Here is a 17,215-nt window from a genome sequence, read left to right on the forward strand (position 1 = left end):
AGTTTGCATGTTCTCCCCGTGCTGGGGGGTTTCCTCCAGGTACTCCGGTTTCCTCCCCCAGTCCAAAGACATGCATGGTAGGCTGATTGGCGTGTCTAAAGTGTCCGTAGTGTATGAATGGGTGTGTGAGTGTGTATGTGACTGTGCCCTGCGATGGATTGGCACCCTGTCCAGGGTGTACCCCGCCTTGTGCCCCATGCTCCCTGGGATAGGCTCCAGGTTCCCCGTGACCCTGAAGAGGATAACGGGTAGAAGATGGATGGATGGATGGATGGATGGATGGATTGGTCAGACCTTACTTTACTCTTATTTACAAAATGAATGGCTTAAAGCGTCTATTTCTTTCTTTTCGAACATCTCCTCGTTGTCTGCGTTCCCTGCCTTCATTTGAACAAAGCGGGGCCTTTTCAGCGTCCCGTTTTGGATCCATATTACACGGAGCTCATCAAGTTTCTTTTGTTTAATATGCTCATCTAAAGAAAATGTTGTTTTAAAAACACAGAAATGAGAAAATTGTCACCGGATCACACTGTAATTGCAGGGCAGGTTTTTGAGTCGCAGGAAGAACAGATGGCGAGCGCTCTCCCAAATTGACGCTCCCAAGTCAGAGTCGCTAGCTTGGCACGCTGCAATCTTCTGTCTGCAGGAAACTAGTCTGTAACCGATCCTGGCTGCACACTCCAGAATGTTTTCCCACACGGTAACGAAATGACTGCGGCGCTAGAACACAGCTTTATTCGGGAGGACACCCCTTTATCAAAAAGACCAGCTGTGTTCGATAGCGCCGGCGATTCGGTTAAACATGCGCAAACATGCGATTATGATGCAAATTAGAAACATGGGAACGGCGTCGACGGCAGCTCGGCCCCCGGATGAAACCGGTGACCGCCTTTTAATGTACTCTAAACGCTTGATAAGGGGGGATTAACGACTTGCAGCCAGTGCTTTGGGAGCCATTTGCTGCTTTGAATGGGAAACTGATTACATATCAGCAAGCCTCCATTATGTACGAGAGCCATTCAAATTATAATCCGACTCCCATCAACTCTGATAACACTCGGCACCATAACCCTTCATTAGTCTATCTCTCTTTCGCTCTGCTTATTCTCTGAGCTGATAAACATCTCTCATGTTCTAATGTTCCGCTTCTCCACTCACGTCTATACATTCCTTTACAGACACTAATAAGCCTTTAATCAGACTGACTTTTTATTAGAAAACCAAGGACATCAATTACTTTATAAAACACGATAGACGCAAGGAAATAAACAAATCCTACGCTTTATTCCGGCACCAAAATGACATTCATCCAGACCTCGTATGAACCAGGTTATCCCCTCGAGCCTTAGATTGAGCTTATTGAATATTGTGTTTAGGGGTACTTTCACACCTACAGATTTAACTCTAATACTCAGAGCAAAATCAGAGTAAAATCTATACTTTTGGTTGATATATTTGCTCCTTTGGTTGGGTTTCTGCCTGTACAAAATTGAACAAACCAAATCACTGGACAGAAATACAGTCAAATATGCTTCTTCAAGTCACGTGAAGTCCTCTTGATATCCACTTATGGTCAGATCTAATGCCGTGTATCTTGTTTGTCCAAGAAATAAGTTATAGCAGCTATAAATAGTCATTACTTCACCAGCCTCTCTTTTTATTTTCTTTAATTTTTAATAAGACACAAAACAAACCAACAAACAAACACGCAGCTTGTCACGTTACCGAGAAACCGCGAAAGTATAAATTCCTCGGTCCTGAGGATGTCAGAAAAAGTTAGAAAAAAGCACTGACACTGGAGACTCCTTCCAAAAATGTTATAGGAATGTCTCCTGACAGAAAACTTCATCATATCAACGATAACACAAGTTTAAAATAAATAAATAAACAAATAAATTGTTTATATGGAGCGATCCAAGAAGTATCTAAATCATGTCTTAATTATCAACAAGGTGGTGGATAAAAAAGAAATCTACAACATGTAACTAAGCTCAGGCCAGCAAATGTAGGGTAAGCTAGGGCCCATAAAGGTTAAGATAAGGGTTAGGGGCAGGGTTAGTATAATTTATTGCATCGTCTAGATCGCGTTAAAAAAATTCCGACCAGTTGATCCTTAAGAATTTACTATGAGATCAGACTTTCTTTGATATCTGTAGTCGTCCTTCGACACTTTCCTTCTCTCTCCTGCATCAACGCCACAGATCTCCATGCTGTACACATTTCCACTCAGGTAGGTGTCTAATATAAGCCCGTTATAGTGTAACGTACGTCCAGGGATGCCAGCAGACGCTCAAGGACAGGGGGAAGATGCCTCAGGGAATGGAGTGTGACTGAGTGTTGGAACAGATTAGCGGTTCCTGCCACTGCCAGCGTTATCCCTTTGGACAGGTGTGAAGCAAACTCACTCCTTCAAGGCAAAAAAAAGCCAACAATAAAAACCCCCAGTGGGCCGTCACCTGCTCACGTCAGCAGCAGAGAGGGGACGGTGTACGGCTCAGGTTATTTGTTGTTCAGGGTCAGAGAGTCAGGACAGGAGATAAGGACGGTGAGTAGTGGAGGTGAGACCCTGAAGAACCAGCGAAGACTTAATACAGACGTTACAGAGCCTGCTTTTACCCTTTTATTCTAATACTTTATTCACTGGAGGTGAATCATGAAGGTAATAAATAACTTCCATCTTCATGTTATGAATAAAATGTATTATTAGTATGAATATTAAACATTATTATTGACTTTTTTGATACTTTTCCCCATCTGGTTTAAAACTTTGTGTTTGGTCTGTTTTAATCAACTTATACTTGTTTATTTATTTATTCATTTCTTTTTTAAAAAAAAATCACGCGTTATGAATAAAGTATAACTCCCATTTCACGCTCAATCCAAAAATAGTCCGAAATAATTTATATTTACATAAATGATATATGAGTACACGTGTATTATCACCATTTTCTTTTCTAATTCAAATGAGAATAAAATAACTGGTATTTCACTTACAGCTGAGTGCAAAGGTTTGTACCCCCCCCCACCTTGCACGCATATTACGCTTAACTCAAAGGTGAATTTGGAGTTCACAGACTGAACAAGAAGAGAGAAAATCTTCGGATGTTTTGCGTCTCTCTCTAAGGACAGGTATAGGTGTCGGCTCTCCCGCAGTCTGTTCTTCCTGCTGATGGGAAGCTGCCAGTCTGAGCCCAGGCTGAGCTTCACACCCGCTGCCTGGGCTGATCTGTTGATTGGCCTCATACAGGGCCTGACGGGGGCCTGGCATTGCGACAGCATTCAGATACACTACTGCCAGAGCTGCACTTACTGTCTTCACACCCATCCCTGTCGACAAACATCTCACTTACAGTATGAGAGCAAGATTCCAAAATGACTGATATGGGTTAGAAGATTCTGAAGTCATGCTTCTATTTAGCGGTGAAGGACCGGCTTGTTGGGTAATTTTCCACTGATATTCCACTGTTTTTGCCCAGTTACTGTTTTTCTGGTCTTGCAATAGGATTTTTCACACTTTGATCCAAATTTTTAGTAACATTATCATCTCTAGAAGCCCCTCTTGGCAAAAATGCAATGCCCAAACAGGAATTTCTCACAACACAGTTTCATGGATGTACAATATTTAAGCCACCCTAAAATAATAATAATAATAATAATAATAATAATAATAATAATAATAATAATAATAATAAAACTTTAGCTTATAGAGCACCTTTAAAAGCAGCTTCTCAAAGCACTGTGCACAAAATAAGCAGTACACAGAAATATATATATATACACAATTTAATAAGAATAACAACAACAACAACAACAACAGTAATAATAATAATAATTATATAATAATAATAATAATAAAAGTAGACCTCAGCAGTCAAGTTTAAAAAAGTAAGTCTTAAGTGAACGAAACACTGCTAAATAAGGAATAAAACATGCTGTGCCATGCAGTTAAAGGAAAATGATCACTGACACAGTGGTGTGATGAAGTGGAGTTAATCTTACCACCCTGTAGAAACTCTTTTTTTTCTTTGTTAAAGAATAACACATCATACTGTAACACTTACGTTACAGCAGCTATAAACAGTCCTTCCCTTCACCAGCCTCTCTCTTTAGTTTCTCTCGTGTGAAGTTAATTAAACAAAAATCGCAACTTGTCATGTAATGGAGAAACAACACAGCATAAAATCCTCTTTCCTGAAGATTCCTGACTGTTGGACAACATTACAGCTTTGCGTCTGGCTGGAGACTCCTTCCATGGATGTTAAATAAACGTCTCCTTCATGTTCATCTCCGTTTGAACGAGCTGTTGCTATAGAAACACGGCAGTATTATATTATGACCGGGGTTTTAATATAACGTCGTGATTTGCAGCCACACTGTTGTCAAAGCTGCTGTTATAGACAATTATTCAACACCATCTGCCCAAACAAGCTAAAAAAGATGGTGCAGCCATCCAGGTACGGATTATTTCTACTAATAAAATATTGGTGTGGAATCTATTGGCAAAATCCAATCATGTGTCATCATGAAAATGTCAATACGCTGCACTGAACTGATCGTTTACTGCCATGATCATGATCTCAGTAATAAAGGTCAGTGTCAATGTTTAAATGGTCGAAGTTTTCATGATGTCATTATACATCTCTAAACTCTGCTGGTTTAAACGGTGTAGAAAAACACCCCGATTCTGATTTTTTTTTTCTGTCCGTCTCGCTCATTTCCTCCATCTGTCTCACCGTCCACATTCACTCGGCTCTTCATTACCTTTCCATGACTACATGACGGCACTTGTGGAGAAATAGTGCCTGAAACAAGTGTTTAAAATAATGGGGGGGGGGGACGCTTATAAATTCCACTTGAACGCACCCAAGGGTAAAATTAGATCGAGACGGAACAACGACCGAATGCAGCCGTTTTCCATGACAGCACAGCAGGGGAGTGGTAAAGGATAGCGAAAGGGTCAGCAAGTTTGCCTGGAAAAGTGTGTGTATGTTTGGGAGGAAGTACAACGACGGAGACGATTTAGAACCGGTCGCATCGTGTGTCCGGATGAAATAAAAAATAAATTGGGTTCCATATAACCGAACGTGGATATTATTAACAGGAGTCCATCAGAAGTGAAAACATATCGGGGTGAAGTGAAAGGTCATCGACATACGAGGCACCGTTTTCCACTAAATATCTTTTTGAGTGGAGACGTGTTTTGTGTCCGAGGTTTACCGGCGTAACGCTGTATTCAGGGTCGAGTTCCGTGCAGTCATCGAATTACCAAGAACATCATTTTATTCATTCGAAATGCCGAGTTACCTTACGATTCCGTGACCTTGATTTGACCTTGTGATTTGAAACCAAGTCCAGTTCTTCAGTGATGTGGTTGAGGACAATTCTTTGGGACTTTAAAGCCATTCCTGTAAAGTGTGTGATAATGCTATATTGTGTAACGTTGCTGCTTCAGAGTTGAAGGTTTCCTGGTTCTGAGCTTGGGTTACTGTCTGTGTTGAATTCAACATGTCCTCCTTGTGGGTTTCTTCAGGGCTCTCCAGTTTTCCCCCTAGCTCCTAAACCATGCGAGTAAGTGTTTAGGATGAAATCGCCCCTAGCGGTGAATCTAAATGCGATGGAGTCTCGTCCTATCCGGGGTGTATTCACTTCTAGCGCCCGGTGCTCCTGGGATAATCTCCGGACCGTGATCCTGACCGGGATAAAATGGTTACTGGACATCAATGAATGAATGAATAGTCCTTTAAAGGCCACTTTGATGAATGTGAACAGAAGGCGCCTTTGGTGCCTCTGAGGATCCCTGAAACGATCCCGAGGTGTGACTCGGATACAGATTAGAGCCGAGAACCGCTCAGCTGATTTGCTTTACAATGTCTAACAAGCTTCTCTGGGCCTCGACTCTTGCCAACATCCCTAAACCCCTAGTCCATTGTCTTACCAGCCGTCCTGTCGCAGAGAGAACGGCTGCTAACTGCTTTGGAGACAGAATGGGCAGGGATGTGAATGTACGACATCGTGTTATAAACAATTTTTCCTCATTTGCTGTTCACAAAGGGATTTATTTATGAAAAGAACACGAGGAGAGAGGGAAGTAGAACGAGGTCATTCTGCCCACCGCATGCTGTAAGGTAATGGGCTGATCACTACTGCTTACGCCGCGATGACCGGCCAACATAAGCAGACCTTTTCGTTAGCGGGATTGATGAGAGTAGGAAGGAGGACAATGTTGGGAACGTCAACACATTTCTCATAGCTGCTCGACAGTAATGTGTCTATTGCGCAATCCATGGCAACACAAGACTGTCAAAAAGAACAAATAAGGTTACTTTTTCCATCCACAATAGGGCCGTTGGGCCTCACTCTAAGTCGGCCCTGAAAGAAGGGATGGTATATAGTGTTGCTGTCTATCCTGCATAAGACGGAGGGAATGTAACCATATAAATGTAATGTATTGCTTATTGAAAGCATTAAGCACGGTAATAGAAGAAGGAAAGGATCCATTTGGGATTTTATCCTGTTTTTAGCGATCCCTCTCATTTCCCAACAGGTTTCCAAATTGAATGCTGTTATGTTATGAACTGCTCAAACTAACAGTCCGACGCTACCTATTAAGGCAAATGGAGGAGGTATCCTATTACCTGAGCCTATGTAAACTACCCCCAGTAGGTTGCACATTATATTGACCTACATCTGACTTGAGCCAGATGACATCCCAATAATGCAGGAGAACATATTCAGCCAATACGACCGATACGACCAACATCACTCACGACGGTATAATTAAAGAAATAGGAACAGATCTTATTGAATTGTTGTGTACTGCTACGACAGGTAGGACCGTGAAACGCCAATCAGGTTTCTCAAATCTGATTGGTCAGAAGGTAGGAGTTAGTTGTTTTTTTTTTTAATAACAGCAGCTCTTATCAGCTTATATTAATGCGCTCGTTCCAAACCGTTGCTTATTGATAACTGATAGGTGACATTTTTGGTAGCTAATTGTAAACATTGGGGGGGTGTGCTCCTCAAACTTGTGTTTTATGAATGTGATAGTTCATTTTCTTTATTTCTGAAGGGGTTATTTATTTGTGCTTGCTTCAGTAACAAATGGGAGTCTATGCGAGTTTATACAGTGTGTAAAATCTTCAAGCAACTGTTAAAACCTTGAAGCAGCTGTTAATCTTTCCTTAAGTCTATTATAAATACGATCTCGAAATCAACATATCGTTGTTTGAGAAATGGATTCGACATAAAACGTCCTAACACCACACGATGCTGAGAAACCTCCGCAGAACGTCCTGTATTCACTGTGAGAACTTCACAGAGCAGGTCAGAACGCAGGAGTCGGATTGTTTGACAGGAAAAGGAAGTCAGTGCATATTATTTTGGTCTTATTCAATTTATATTGGCTTTCTATTACGTTTCATATTGACTATAAAATCCTTGACCTTCAAAGATCTTAATGGCCCAGCTCCAGCATATCTGACCAGTCTCTGGAAGGCATTAAGGTCCATCACACTGACTTCATACAGCTGATGCAGGATTAGTGCTAGGCTACAAGTTTGTATATAGAGGCTAAACTCTGGAATATCAACACGCCGTGCCAGGATTTTTACAGAAAAAAAAAAAAAAGAAGACAATTATAGTCTATAGTTGATTAGGTATTTCTTATTTATCATTAATAATAAATATTTGAATCATTTAAAAAATTTATTTCATTTTATTTTATTTCAAATGCTAGAATTTAAAGCTTGATTTTACGCTTACTTGCAAAATATTACGTTAAAAAAAAATATGTTTATATGTATATTTACTTATATATTTGCAAAAACAATAGGCCAATTATTAGGTTTAATAGCTGTGTTTCTCCGGTGCGTTAAACACATGCTTCGTAATTGTAACTGAAATAAATTATGCCAAAACTGAAGATTAAAGCCATAATTTTTTATGATGAATCCATCTGGGGCTTGTTTTAATTTCAGCCAGCTGAGAGCAGCTGTTTCAAATTTTTTTATAACAAAAGGTAATTTATGGAGGTGTTTATAAGGCTTTTACGACAATGAGAAATCTGTGAAACAGAAACGATGCCACTTTTACTGCTACTTTTGGATACACGAGCTGAGACACTGTATACTGAACACCATCGATCCACCTTTACCCCCCCCCCCCTCGCCCCACCGATATATTTCAGGAAAATGAAGCAGAAATGCTTTATTTATGCTGTTTTCCAACCTTAAGAAGATCATATTGTATAAGGAGCCAGTTTAACAAATGTAGTCTGTCTAAAGTTATCAGAAACCTTGATAGGAAAGAGTGATTCCCTCACACGTTGAACATCACGGTTTGATCAAGTTGTCGGATAGCGACGTGCCACGGTGAAATGGACATAATCCTAATCAGTTCAGTTTGTAATCAGATTCCAGTTGTCAAAATGTGTACGATGCTCCTGCACAGCTCTCTCGCGTACTTTAAAATGCTCAAACTCCTGAAAACAGAAAGCATATATCATATTTCAGTTCAGAAAAATATTCCTGCCATCTTTACTCAAAAAGTCCCGGACGTTCGGAGTCTTCTTTCCATTTTTTTTTTTTTTTTTTAAGAATGGATCATTTTTAGGATAAACCTGACTGATACTTTCCCAGAACTTTGCTCCAGACTTGTTTTGATAGCTGCTTGGGCTTCACATTGTTTAGGTATGTTCTCAAATCACACCTCGACTCCATTCAGCTTAGTATATAACTTTTGATGGCAACTAATTTAAGGGTTTCACAGCAATGGATGTGAATACTTATGTAATCACAACTTTGTACATTTTACAAAATCCCAATGAAGTCCACTTCAGTTCCAGGTTAACGACACTACACAACATGCAAAAGTTCGAGGGGGGTGAACACTTATGCAACCTACTGTATATAGTAGTAAAAATCAGAATTTAACCACGTGAAGGGTTTTCCCAGGCCGTGTTCCTTAATTAGCTCACAGTGCTTCTTGTCAGCGCTAATTTATGTAACGTAAACAAGCATTCCTTTGACTTTGACTAATACGGTTACCAATCAGATCTTCATCTGAACACTGCGTTGTTTTAAAGTTCAGTCCCCTTATTAACCTTTCCGATCGACTGATAAAGGTCAGACATATGAGGACCTTTGATCTTGTATTAGTACCCTGAGTTATATATCTGAGATCGGATCGCTGTGGAAAAGTTGCTGATTGGACGTTAGGGCGCGTCGGCTTCAAAGATCTCATTACTTTTTCTGCGCACGTTTCACCACCGAGCCGTCTAGATGGAGCCGTCGGCTGTGTTTATAGAAGCTTGCGCTTTTTTATTGGCCCATAAAACAAGTAACTCGTAAATACGCACTCATGCTGACTCGCCGTGAACTTCCTTTTATGGGTGCGGCTTAAACGTGACGTTAACCTCTCCACCGCCGGGCTGTAAAAAGCTTCATTAAGAAGCGATCGGTCAAAAACGGTGACAGTTTGAGAGGACGCTAATGAGGAGGTGTTGGTGTAGGAAAATAATCAACAACATGGGGTGGGTTGTGGTGCTGATGAAACAGAGTTACCACCTTCAGTTACTTTCCCCTCTAACAGCACGTGCTAGTGCGTTTTATTCCGCTTCTACCTCCAGTTTTCCTACGGTCACGATTTCGGACTCCTTTAACAACGACGTGTGGTGCTTTTATCCGTTTATAGCTACGTTTAATTTTAGGGAATTTTTACAAAACAGAGTAGTCACCGCTTACGTTTCAGAAGCCTCTCTCGTCACGTTACTAAGAAACCACTAAGCGTAATCTCCTTTGTCCTGAAGATGTCCGAAAATTGACATTTTTACGAAATTACAAGTGCTGACACTGGAGACTCCTTCCATAAACGCCGAATAAACGTCTGCTTACGGAAAGCTTTCACCAGATTTACACATTTGTCTTGGTTAAATAGCAACCCATTTGTTTTGGACGATTTATTCGTGAATCGTTAGCCTTCGATCGTGTAGGTCGTCTGCCTCGATGTGAACGAGCCGTTACTATAGAAACGATAACGTATTAGAACAAGCGCGTTAATATACTCTAAACCTGCTTCACTACTGTCAGAGCTGCTGTTTTAGGAACGTAAATCAACACCTTCTGACCATGTACGGCTTTTACAATTATTTCCTCCAGGTGCTGATGTCCCAGGGAATGATATTTCGCGTCAGGTACTTTGGTTCTCGGTGAACACTATTTGGAGGAACTGCAAACACTCGCTGTGTTTTTATTACCGTTATTCCATTCTTGTCATCGACTCAGTCCAAAATGTGAATTTCACGGTTCAGCGCTCCTCTCGTGTTAGTTCAGACCGGAGTGAACCGGCGGAGAGTGTATACATTCTGTTTGGTCTACGTGACGGCAATTCAGGTGCTCGGCAAACAGGAGGATGGAGAGAACCAAACAACAACAGATGTGATGTGCTTGCAGGTCTTATGCAAGCGCCATAACCCCTTTTTCATGTAGACAAAATGTATAGCGCTACGAAGTTCTAGCTTCTAGAAGACAAGGACAAATGGTTTCTTAGGGTGTGGCATCATTTCATCATCACGAAGTTCTCGTCATGACCGTTATTATTATAACAGGAATTCTCGATTCTGATTGGTCAGATGGTGTTGATTCATTTTCTATTACAGCGGCTCTGACAATCTACAGCATAAACAGAGGGAAAATTGGAAGGGGAAAGAAAAAAAAAGGAAAAGCAAAAAAGTGTAGAAGAAAACATGAGGCCTTGTGGAGGTGGATGTTGTAGTTGAAGTTAAAAAAAAAAGAAAAAAAGGAAGATATTCAGTGCCAGGGAATTTAAAGTAGGAGCCTACACCACACACTAATCTTTTCTTCCTCTCATCGAGCCCTAACTCTGAGCTGTCTCTTCTTGTGCAATCTCAGATCAAATATTTATGATTCTCATTAATGCTCGATGTTAAAACCCACCACACAAGGAAATGTTGTGGGGGAGAAGAAAAAAAAAAAAAATCCCACCTTCGTTAGGTAGAGCGGAAATGTTCTCAAACGTGCGTTTCGTCAGCTTATTGTGCCTTCACACTGCTCGGAGCTTGTAGAACTGCCGGCTCATTTGTCTTTCCACCTGTCAGGTTTGACGTGCTGCTGTATATTTCAACACTTGTCATTTGGCAGATTTAAAACTCAGCTCATCTATCGCTTTGTTCCTGTCCTTCAGTGTGCTGCTGAGGCGGAGATTCGGCTTGCTGCGGTTTCTCGTGTTTAAGAGGTTGAGTTTGCTGCACTGCGATCTAATCTGGTGCCTGCTGGAAGATTAGCTCCGACCCTCTGCGCCACCGGAGCCTGCGCTTTTCCGGCTGTAAAAGAAATAGGGGAGGTGACGATAAATACAGCCAGGGATCGATCTCACTCGATCACTGATAGCGCTGCCGCTGGGAACAGGAGGTGGCGACGGGGTGGGGGTGGCGGTGGCGATGGGGGTGAGTCGGGGCTCGTCTATGATCTACACCCTGTCGGACTGACCTTGAGGAACAAACAGACCTCGATGACATCATGCCATCCCTTTCTGTGTACTAGGAGTGTACGCGAATACAAATACATGATTCATATAACATGTTCTAAACAAATATGACTAGAGATACAAACAAAAGGCGCTATTTTTGTCGTTGAAAGCTTGGACGGAAGGTTCACAGGGACCCTGGTTCAGACCGTACTTGCACTAGCAATGATTACGGAAATAAACTTTGCACTTTAAGCGCGTTGGTGCTGGTGTTCTTGGTTCATCGTCAAAAATAATTCACGCTACTTGAATTATCAACGGCAAATAATTGGACGTGGATGCTAAAATTGAGCCTCATTTATGTGTTTTTTTTTTTTTTTTACCTTGAAAGCCGAATACAGCTCCGTCCTACTAGCCCGTTTATACCAGCCAGCCTCGCTGGATCAGGATCTTGCGGGGAAATCTGAACAAATTCAAGGTACTTTAAAGCAACTTTCATATAAAACAGTTAGGAATAGAATTCCCCGAGCTGCAGGGAAACTTAGACACCTTCCCGTCCTCGGCAGCAGTGGATCCAATCCTTTACACGTGGGTGTGATATTGACCAAGTGGAGCTGGATCCAGATATTGATCAGTATACGCTGTTACTCCCCCCTCCTCCCGCTCACAATCGCCCCCACCCCCGCCATTGGCCACGATGCTGGTGTCAAATCACTCTGGCGTCTTTTTTTCCAGAGGCTTCGGCAAGTGCTTCTCAACTCTCTGAGGGACAACAGTGGGTTTGTAAACCTCTTCGACTGTCCTCGTTTGACCTTGCGCAAGATACTAACTGTGACACTTTGAAAGCATGCTGTATCGGAGGGAGGGAAACATTATAATTCATGGTTTTCTCCACAAAGCAGACCTCAGTTTGTCTCCAGGAAGCGCTGCACCGTCTTACCTTTTCATCTCGCAAACTAAAAGTTCTCATTCTTGAATTACTCTTGGACAGACAATCATTTATCACAGGGTTTATTGCTGCGCTCAGATCAATAAGGATGTCTTTGGATTTAATTATTTATCCTGTTTTTTTTCGTCTTCAACTGCACTCCCTTTAGACAGGAACTAGCTTCTAGCTTTACTCCACCACACAGAGAGGAGCCTAGAAATGAAGCAGGCTTAAGTCAGAGCTTTCCAAGCTCAACCTGTCATCGAGTACAACAAACATGAGCCGTGGACCTGTCTGACCATCTGATCCAGTGTTACACAACACACCATTAAGAAGAGCCTTGGACACTGTGGTTTAAGTGCCTACATCCTTCACCATGAACCACAGGAACTGACTGTAAAGCTCTACATCAAAGAAGATACATATCCAGTGCTACAGCTCTCGCACGAATTTAACCCTAGCACATCACCGATCTATTTGAGATGAGGCACAGGGTTAGGAACTTTTTTATGCTCCACCTGGCTCCATAGCGTCTAGCAAGATGTTTGCAGCATGATACCTACGATTCTCAAAAAGATCTTTCCAACAGACCAAGAGATTGCCTCATAAGAAACTTAGATATGAGAGAGAGATTCCATTTAAGAACCTATTTAACGATCCGAACTATCCAGTGTTCTTCCCAGTGTATGGGTCTGAATTTGTAACCAACGAGTAGTCAGTTTAACGGCTAATTGGAGCTAGATAAGCAGAGGGAAGAATGGATAACCGTAAACCTACACGATGAAAAGAAATAAAGAAAAATATTTATTTTCTCAAATGGCTTGGAGATAAAAACAACCTAAAATGCACTAAAAAAAAAGACTCTAAATCGTATCAGCGCTGGCTAAAGAAATAGATGATGTTTTAGACGAGATAGCAAGGTGAGAAACCAGAAAGACGCCAATCATCTAAGATAAGACTTAGGGTTGGCACTGTGGTTCTGCCAAGCAGCCCAAGATTTACTAATCCATCACTCGCAAACTGGTTTGGTCTTGTGTATGTTAAAAACTCCAGTCTCTAGTCAGTGCCACAATCATGAGAAGATCATGAGATCATCAAAGGTTCTTTGGAGATTTCTAAATCTGTTCTACTTGGAATCTTTTCTGAAAGAGAAACCTCTGAAGAACGTCACGCGTCCTAAATTTAACCTGTTTCTATGTCTATAGAACAATGTCAGGGCGGAAAAAAAAAAAAAATCCCATATGAACCTAACGTCCTTACTGCTTCCATATCATTCCAGCTATAACACTATGAAACACTCTGGAATGTCTGAAATGTGTTCAAAATGATGCCGTGGCACAGCCACCGGAGTTCACCGTCAGACCCTGGAGTGTTAATTACGACACTGAGCTCCAGAACCCCAGTGTTTGTTTTCCTCGGAGGAGACAGCGAGAGAGAGAGAGAGTCATGCTTTAGCACCTCAGGAGCATGCTGTATGTAATCAGTGCGTGTAAACCGACGAGAACGTAAAACAACACAATTCCAAATCCCAGAACTGCCGTCGTGCGTAATTAATGAGAACGGGGACACGCTGCACAAGACAAACTCGAAGAAAATGCTGAAAAGCATGAAGGTGCCATCTTCGCTCTGTCCTCATGGCTTCTGTCTTCATTTACACCCCATGACTTGTCATGCTCATGCATAACGCATTAGAGCAAATGTAGCAGATGCCACAAAGCCTTTAAGGTATAACGAGGGATGACTTATTCCTCAAGCTAATGTCGCTAATAGTGCAAAGAGCAAGGTTATATTGTGTGAAGTGCTTATTAGCACCTTAGCATGGATCAAGCTAGTGTCCATACAGCTACATAAGACCTACATAGGCACTTTATGACAAGTGAAAAAGTTACACGTAGGCTTACAAGGGCTCTAAGTGAAGGATATATTAGCATGTTAAAATGGAAAAAAAGTGTTCCCTTAAAAATTTCAGTAGCACTTCAAACCGATATTGACGTGGCTACATAACACCTTCATAAGCTCTTCAAGATGAATTATGATAGTACAGGTGTCCAGATGCTCTGTTGAGAAACGGATATGTCCGGAAGGAAGGAATAATAATAAAAGAGATGACTAACCTAACCCACCTGAGCTTGGCTCACACGGGTCGATATCCTCGTCATCGCTCGGACACTCGGCGGACGCCACCAACAGGTCATCCGTCGTCTGGAGGAGGAAAGAATGAAAAGAGAAAGATCTTGAAGATTTGTCGATGCATGTACTTGAGTAATAGTTCTTTCTGATTCAACAAAATACACCAATAATTACTGTAGAAGCCTTATTACTAAGGATACGCCCACAATTTGTTTTCTCCCCCATCCAAAAAACAGCACGAGCAGAGTATTTAAATCAGCCTTTGATTTAGACTTCGGACCGTGCATGATGGTAAACGAGACGACCGTAACACTTTCCGTGAAGGACGTATGCGTAATGACTTATACACGCATTCACGTGTTCACGTATAATGCATTCAGAAAGCATTATTATACATTAAACAGTGCCAGAATTATAATCTTCTCATAATATACTACGCAAAGTAGGGCTTGGTGATATAACATAAGAGGTTATGAACAGGAATTATAATGTGTCACGTTAAAGATTTATCATAACGATAGCTACAAATTGTAATGAATTTTTATCAATAATTGTAACAATGCGTATAATGCCTTATGAATGCATTATAATATGATATGACCATGACAAGTTCACGGTTTATTATAGACAGGCACTTTTATAGAACGTGTTACCCAAAGGTGACATTGTTACCGTTCTCAAAGACGCCACTGTTTAGTCGAGGATGGAAAAAAGTGTTCATTTGTCTGATTGCCTCTCACAGGGCATCGATGTTGAATGCTTATAGCTGCTATAACGTAAGCGATAGCAGGAACTAGCTAGTTTCTGGACATTCCACGAGATTATTTGTAACCACAAGTGGATAAAAAAGTAGGACGTGTCATTCTTGAATAAATAAACAAGTAGAATTCGACGCCAGCTCGGTCGACTGGAATGCCTCTGGCAGGAACAAGTCTAGTCCTTCTTCATATTGACTTAAAATATGCTTCAAACAGGTACGAAGCTATTGAAGAAAACCCTTTTGAGACGTCTGACCTTGCTGTACCCTTGTAAAAATCAAATCAATTCATCTTCTGGTTACAACGAAAGCTCCATATAAATCTTACAAACATTCAACCACTCGCCCTTGAGATAGCGTGCTCATGTGAATCTTGGACAAACACCTGGAAACATACTGACTTCACCAGTAGTAGGCAAAGTGCTGTAGTATAAGAAAAATAAAATATTTCAGAACATGCTGCTTTAGGGAAATAATCAACTTCGGAGTACTAACTCTTAATGTTTTAATACTGAACCAATGGGTTATCGTAAAAAAATAAATAAAAAAATGAAAAAACTTCCCATACTTTAGTGTACTCCACTACAGCCGATTATCAGATTGAACCCTGATTAAACTGTTACAGTCCTGTAAAAATGGCACTCTGTATGATAATCACTTCAGTTTCTCTCCAGGAGGTCAAAGATCGTTTAATCATCCGCAGTCATTTACTTCAGTGCAACGACCGGTTCTGTCATACAGACGAGCGGATATAAAAGGAAAATGACTTTACCCAGGACGTCCTGTAACGTAACCCGTGGAAAGAAGACAGTACAAACAATTCATATCTGAAAAAATATTGACTTTAATGATCTATATCCTGTCACGCAGAGTCAACACAGAGGCAGCGAGCACCGCAAATCCGATTCAGTGACCCGGCAAAATCAGCCCTATTGAATTAGCATTGAATGTGGAGTGCAGTAATTACCCAGAATGCTTTGGGGACCAATGAGGTAGGTGTTCTTTTAAGAATACTGATTTTATTCAGGCCTCATCACGCAAAACCATAACCTAATTTTACTGTCCTTGGTGGAGGTGGAAAAGAAAAAAAAAAAAAACGTGCAATAGGTAAGGTTCTGGAGGTGGCACCACCCAGGGGGAGGAGGTTTATTTTAGTCCACCTTTGAGCCTTTCTTTGCAAATCTTAAAGTTCTTAAATGAAGTATAAGGCAGGAGCCAGGACAGGAACCCAAAACTTGGTACTTAGATACTTTGAAAATTTGATTCCTAAAGGGATCTTTGGTTGTCCTTCTGGAGGGATAAAGTATTTCCAAATAGTACTCTTGTGAAGTGAAGAACCCATATTTATCCAGCGAACACTTCAAGAACCCTGATTTATCCAGTGAACCCGTCAAGAACCCTTATTTATCCAGTGAACCCGTCAAGAACCCTTATTTATCCAGTGAACCCGTCAAGAACCCTTATTTATCCAGTGAACCCGTCAAGAACCCTTATTTATCCAGTGAACCCGTCAAGAACCCCTATTTATCCAATGAACCCGTCAAGAACCCTTATTTATCCAGTGAACCCGTCAAGAACCCTTATTTATCCAGTGAACCCGTCAAGAACCCTTATTTATCCAGTGAACCCGTCAAGAACCCTTATTTATCCAATGAACCCGTCAAGAACCCTTATTTATCCAGTGAACCCGTCAAGAACCCTTATTTATCCAGTGAACCCGTCAAGAACCCTTATTTATCCAGTGAACCCGTCAAGAACCCTTATTTATCCAATGAACCCGTCAAGAACCCTTATTTATCCAGTGAACCCGTCAAGAACCCCTATTTATCCAATGAACCCGTCAAGAACCCCTATTTATCCAGTGAACCCGTCAAGAACCCTTATTTATCCAGTGAACCCGTCAAGAACCCCTATTTATC

The 17,215-nt window shown here is 41.3% G+C and overlaps 1 protein-coding gene across 14 annotated transcripts in view; it reads right to left on the reverse strand.

Annotated features, from left to right (window-relative positions):
• The window catches only part of LOC128604120 (neurexin-1a-like), a 287,112-nt gene that overhangs the window by 2,071 nt on the left and 267,826 nt on the right, over nt 1-17,215 (reverse strand). For 9 of the 14 annotated variants that reach the window (XM_053618953.1, XM_053618965.1, XM_053618960.1 and 6 more), the window contains one exon: nt 14,524-14,611. In XM_053618953.1, the coding sequence (XP_053474928.1) occupies nt 14,524-14,611 (88 nt within the window). The remainder of the gene's footprint in view (nt 1-14,523; nt 14,612-17,215) is intronic. The other 5 variants (XM_053618966.1, XM_053618964.1, XM_053618957.1 and 2 more) reach the window with 1 other exon arrangement.

Source organism: Ictalurus furcatus, chromosome 29 (genome assembly GCF_023375685.1).
Source record: "Ictalurus furcatus strain D&B chromosome 29, Billie_1.0, whole genome shotgun sequence".
NCBI classification, from domain to species: Eukaryota; Metazoa; Chordata; class Actinopteri; order Siluriformes; family Ictaluridae; genus Ictalurus; species Ictalurus furcatus.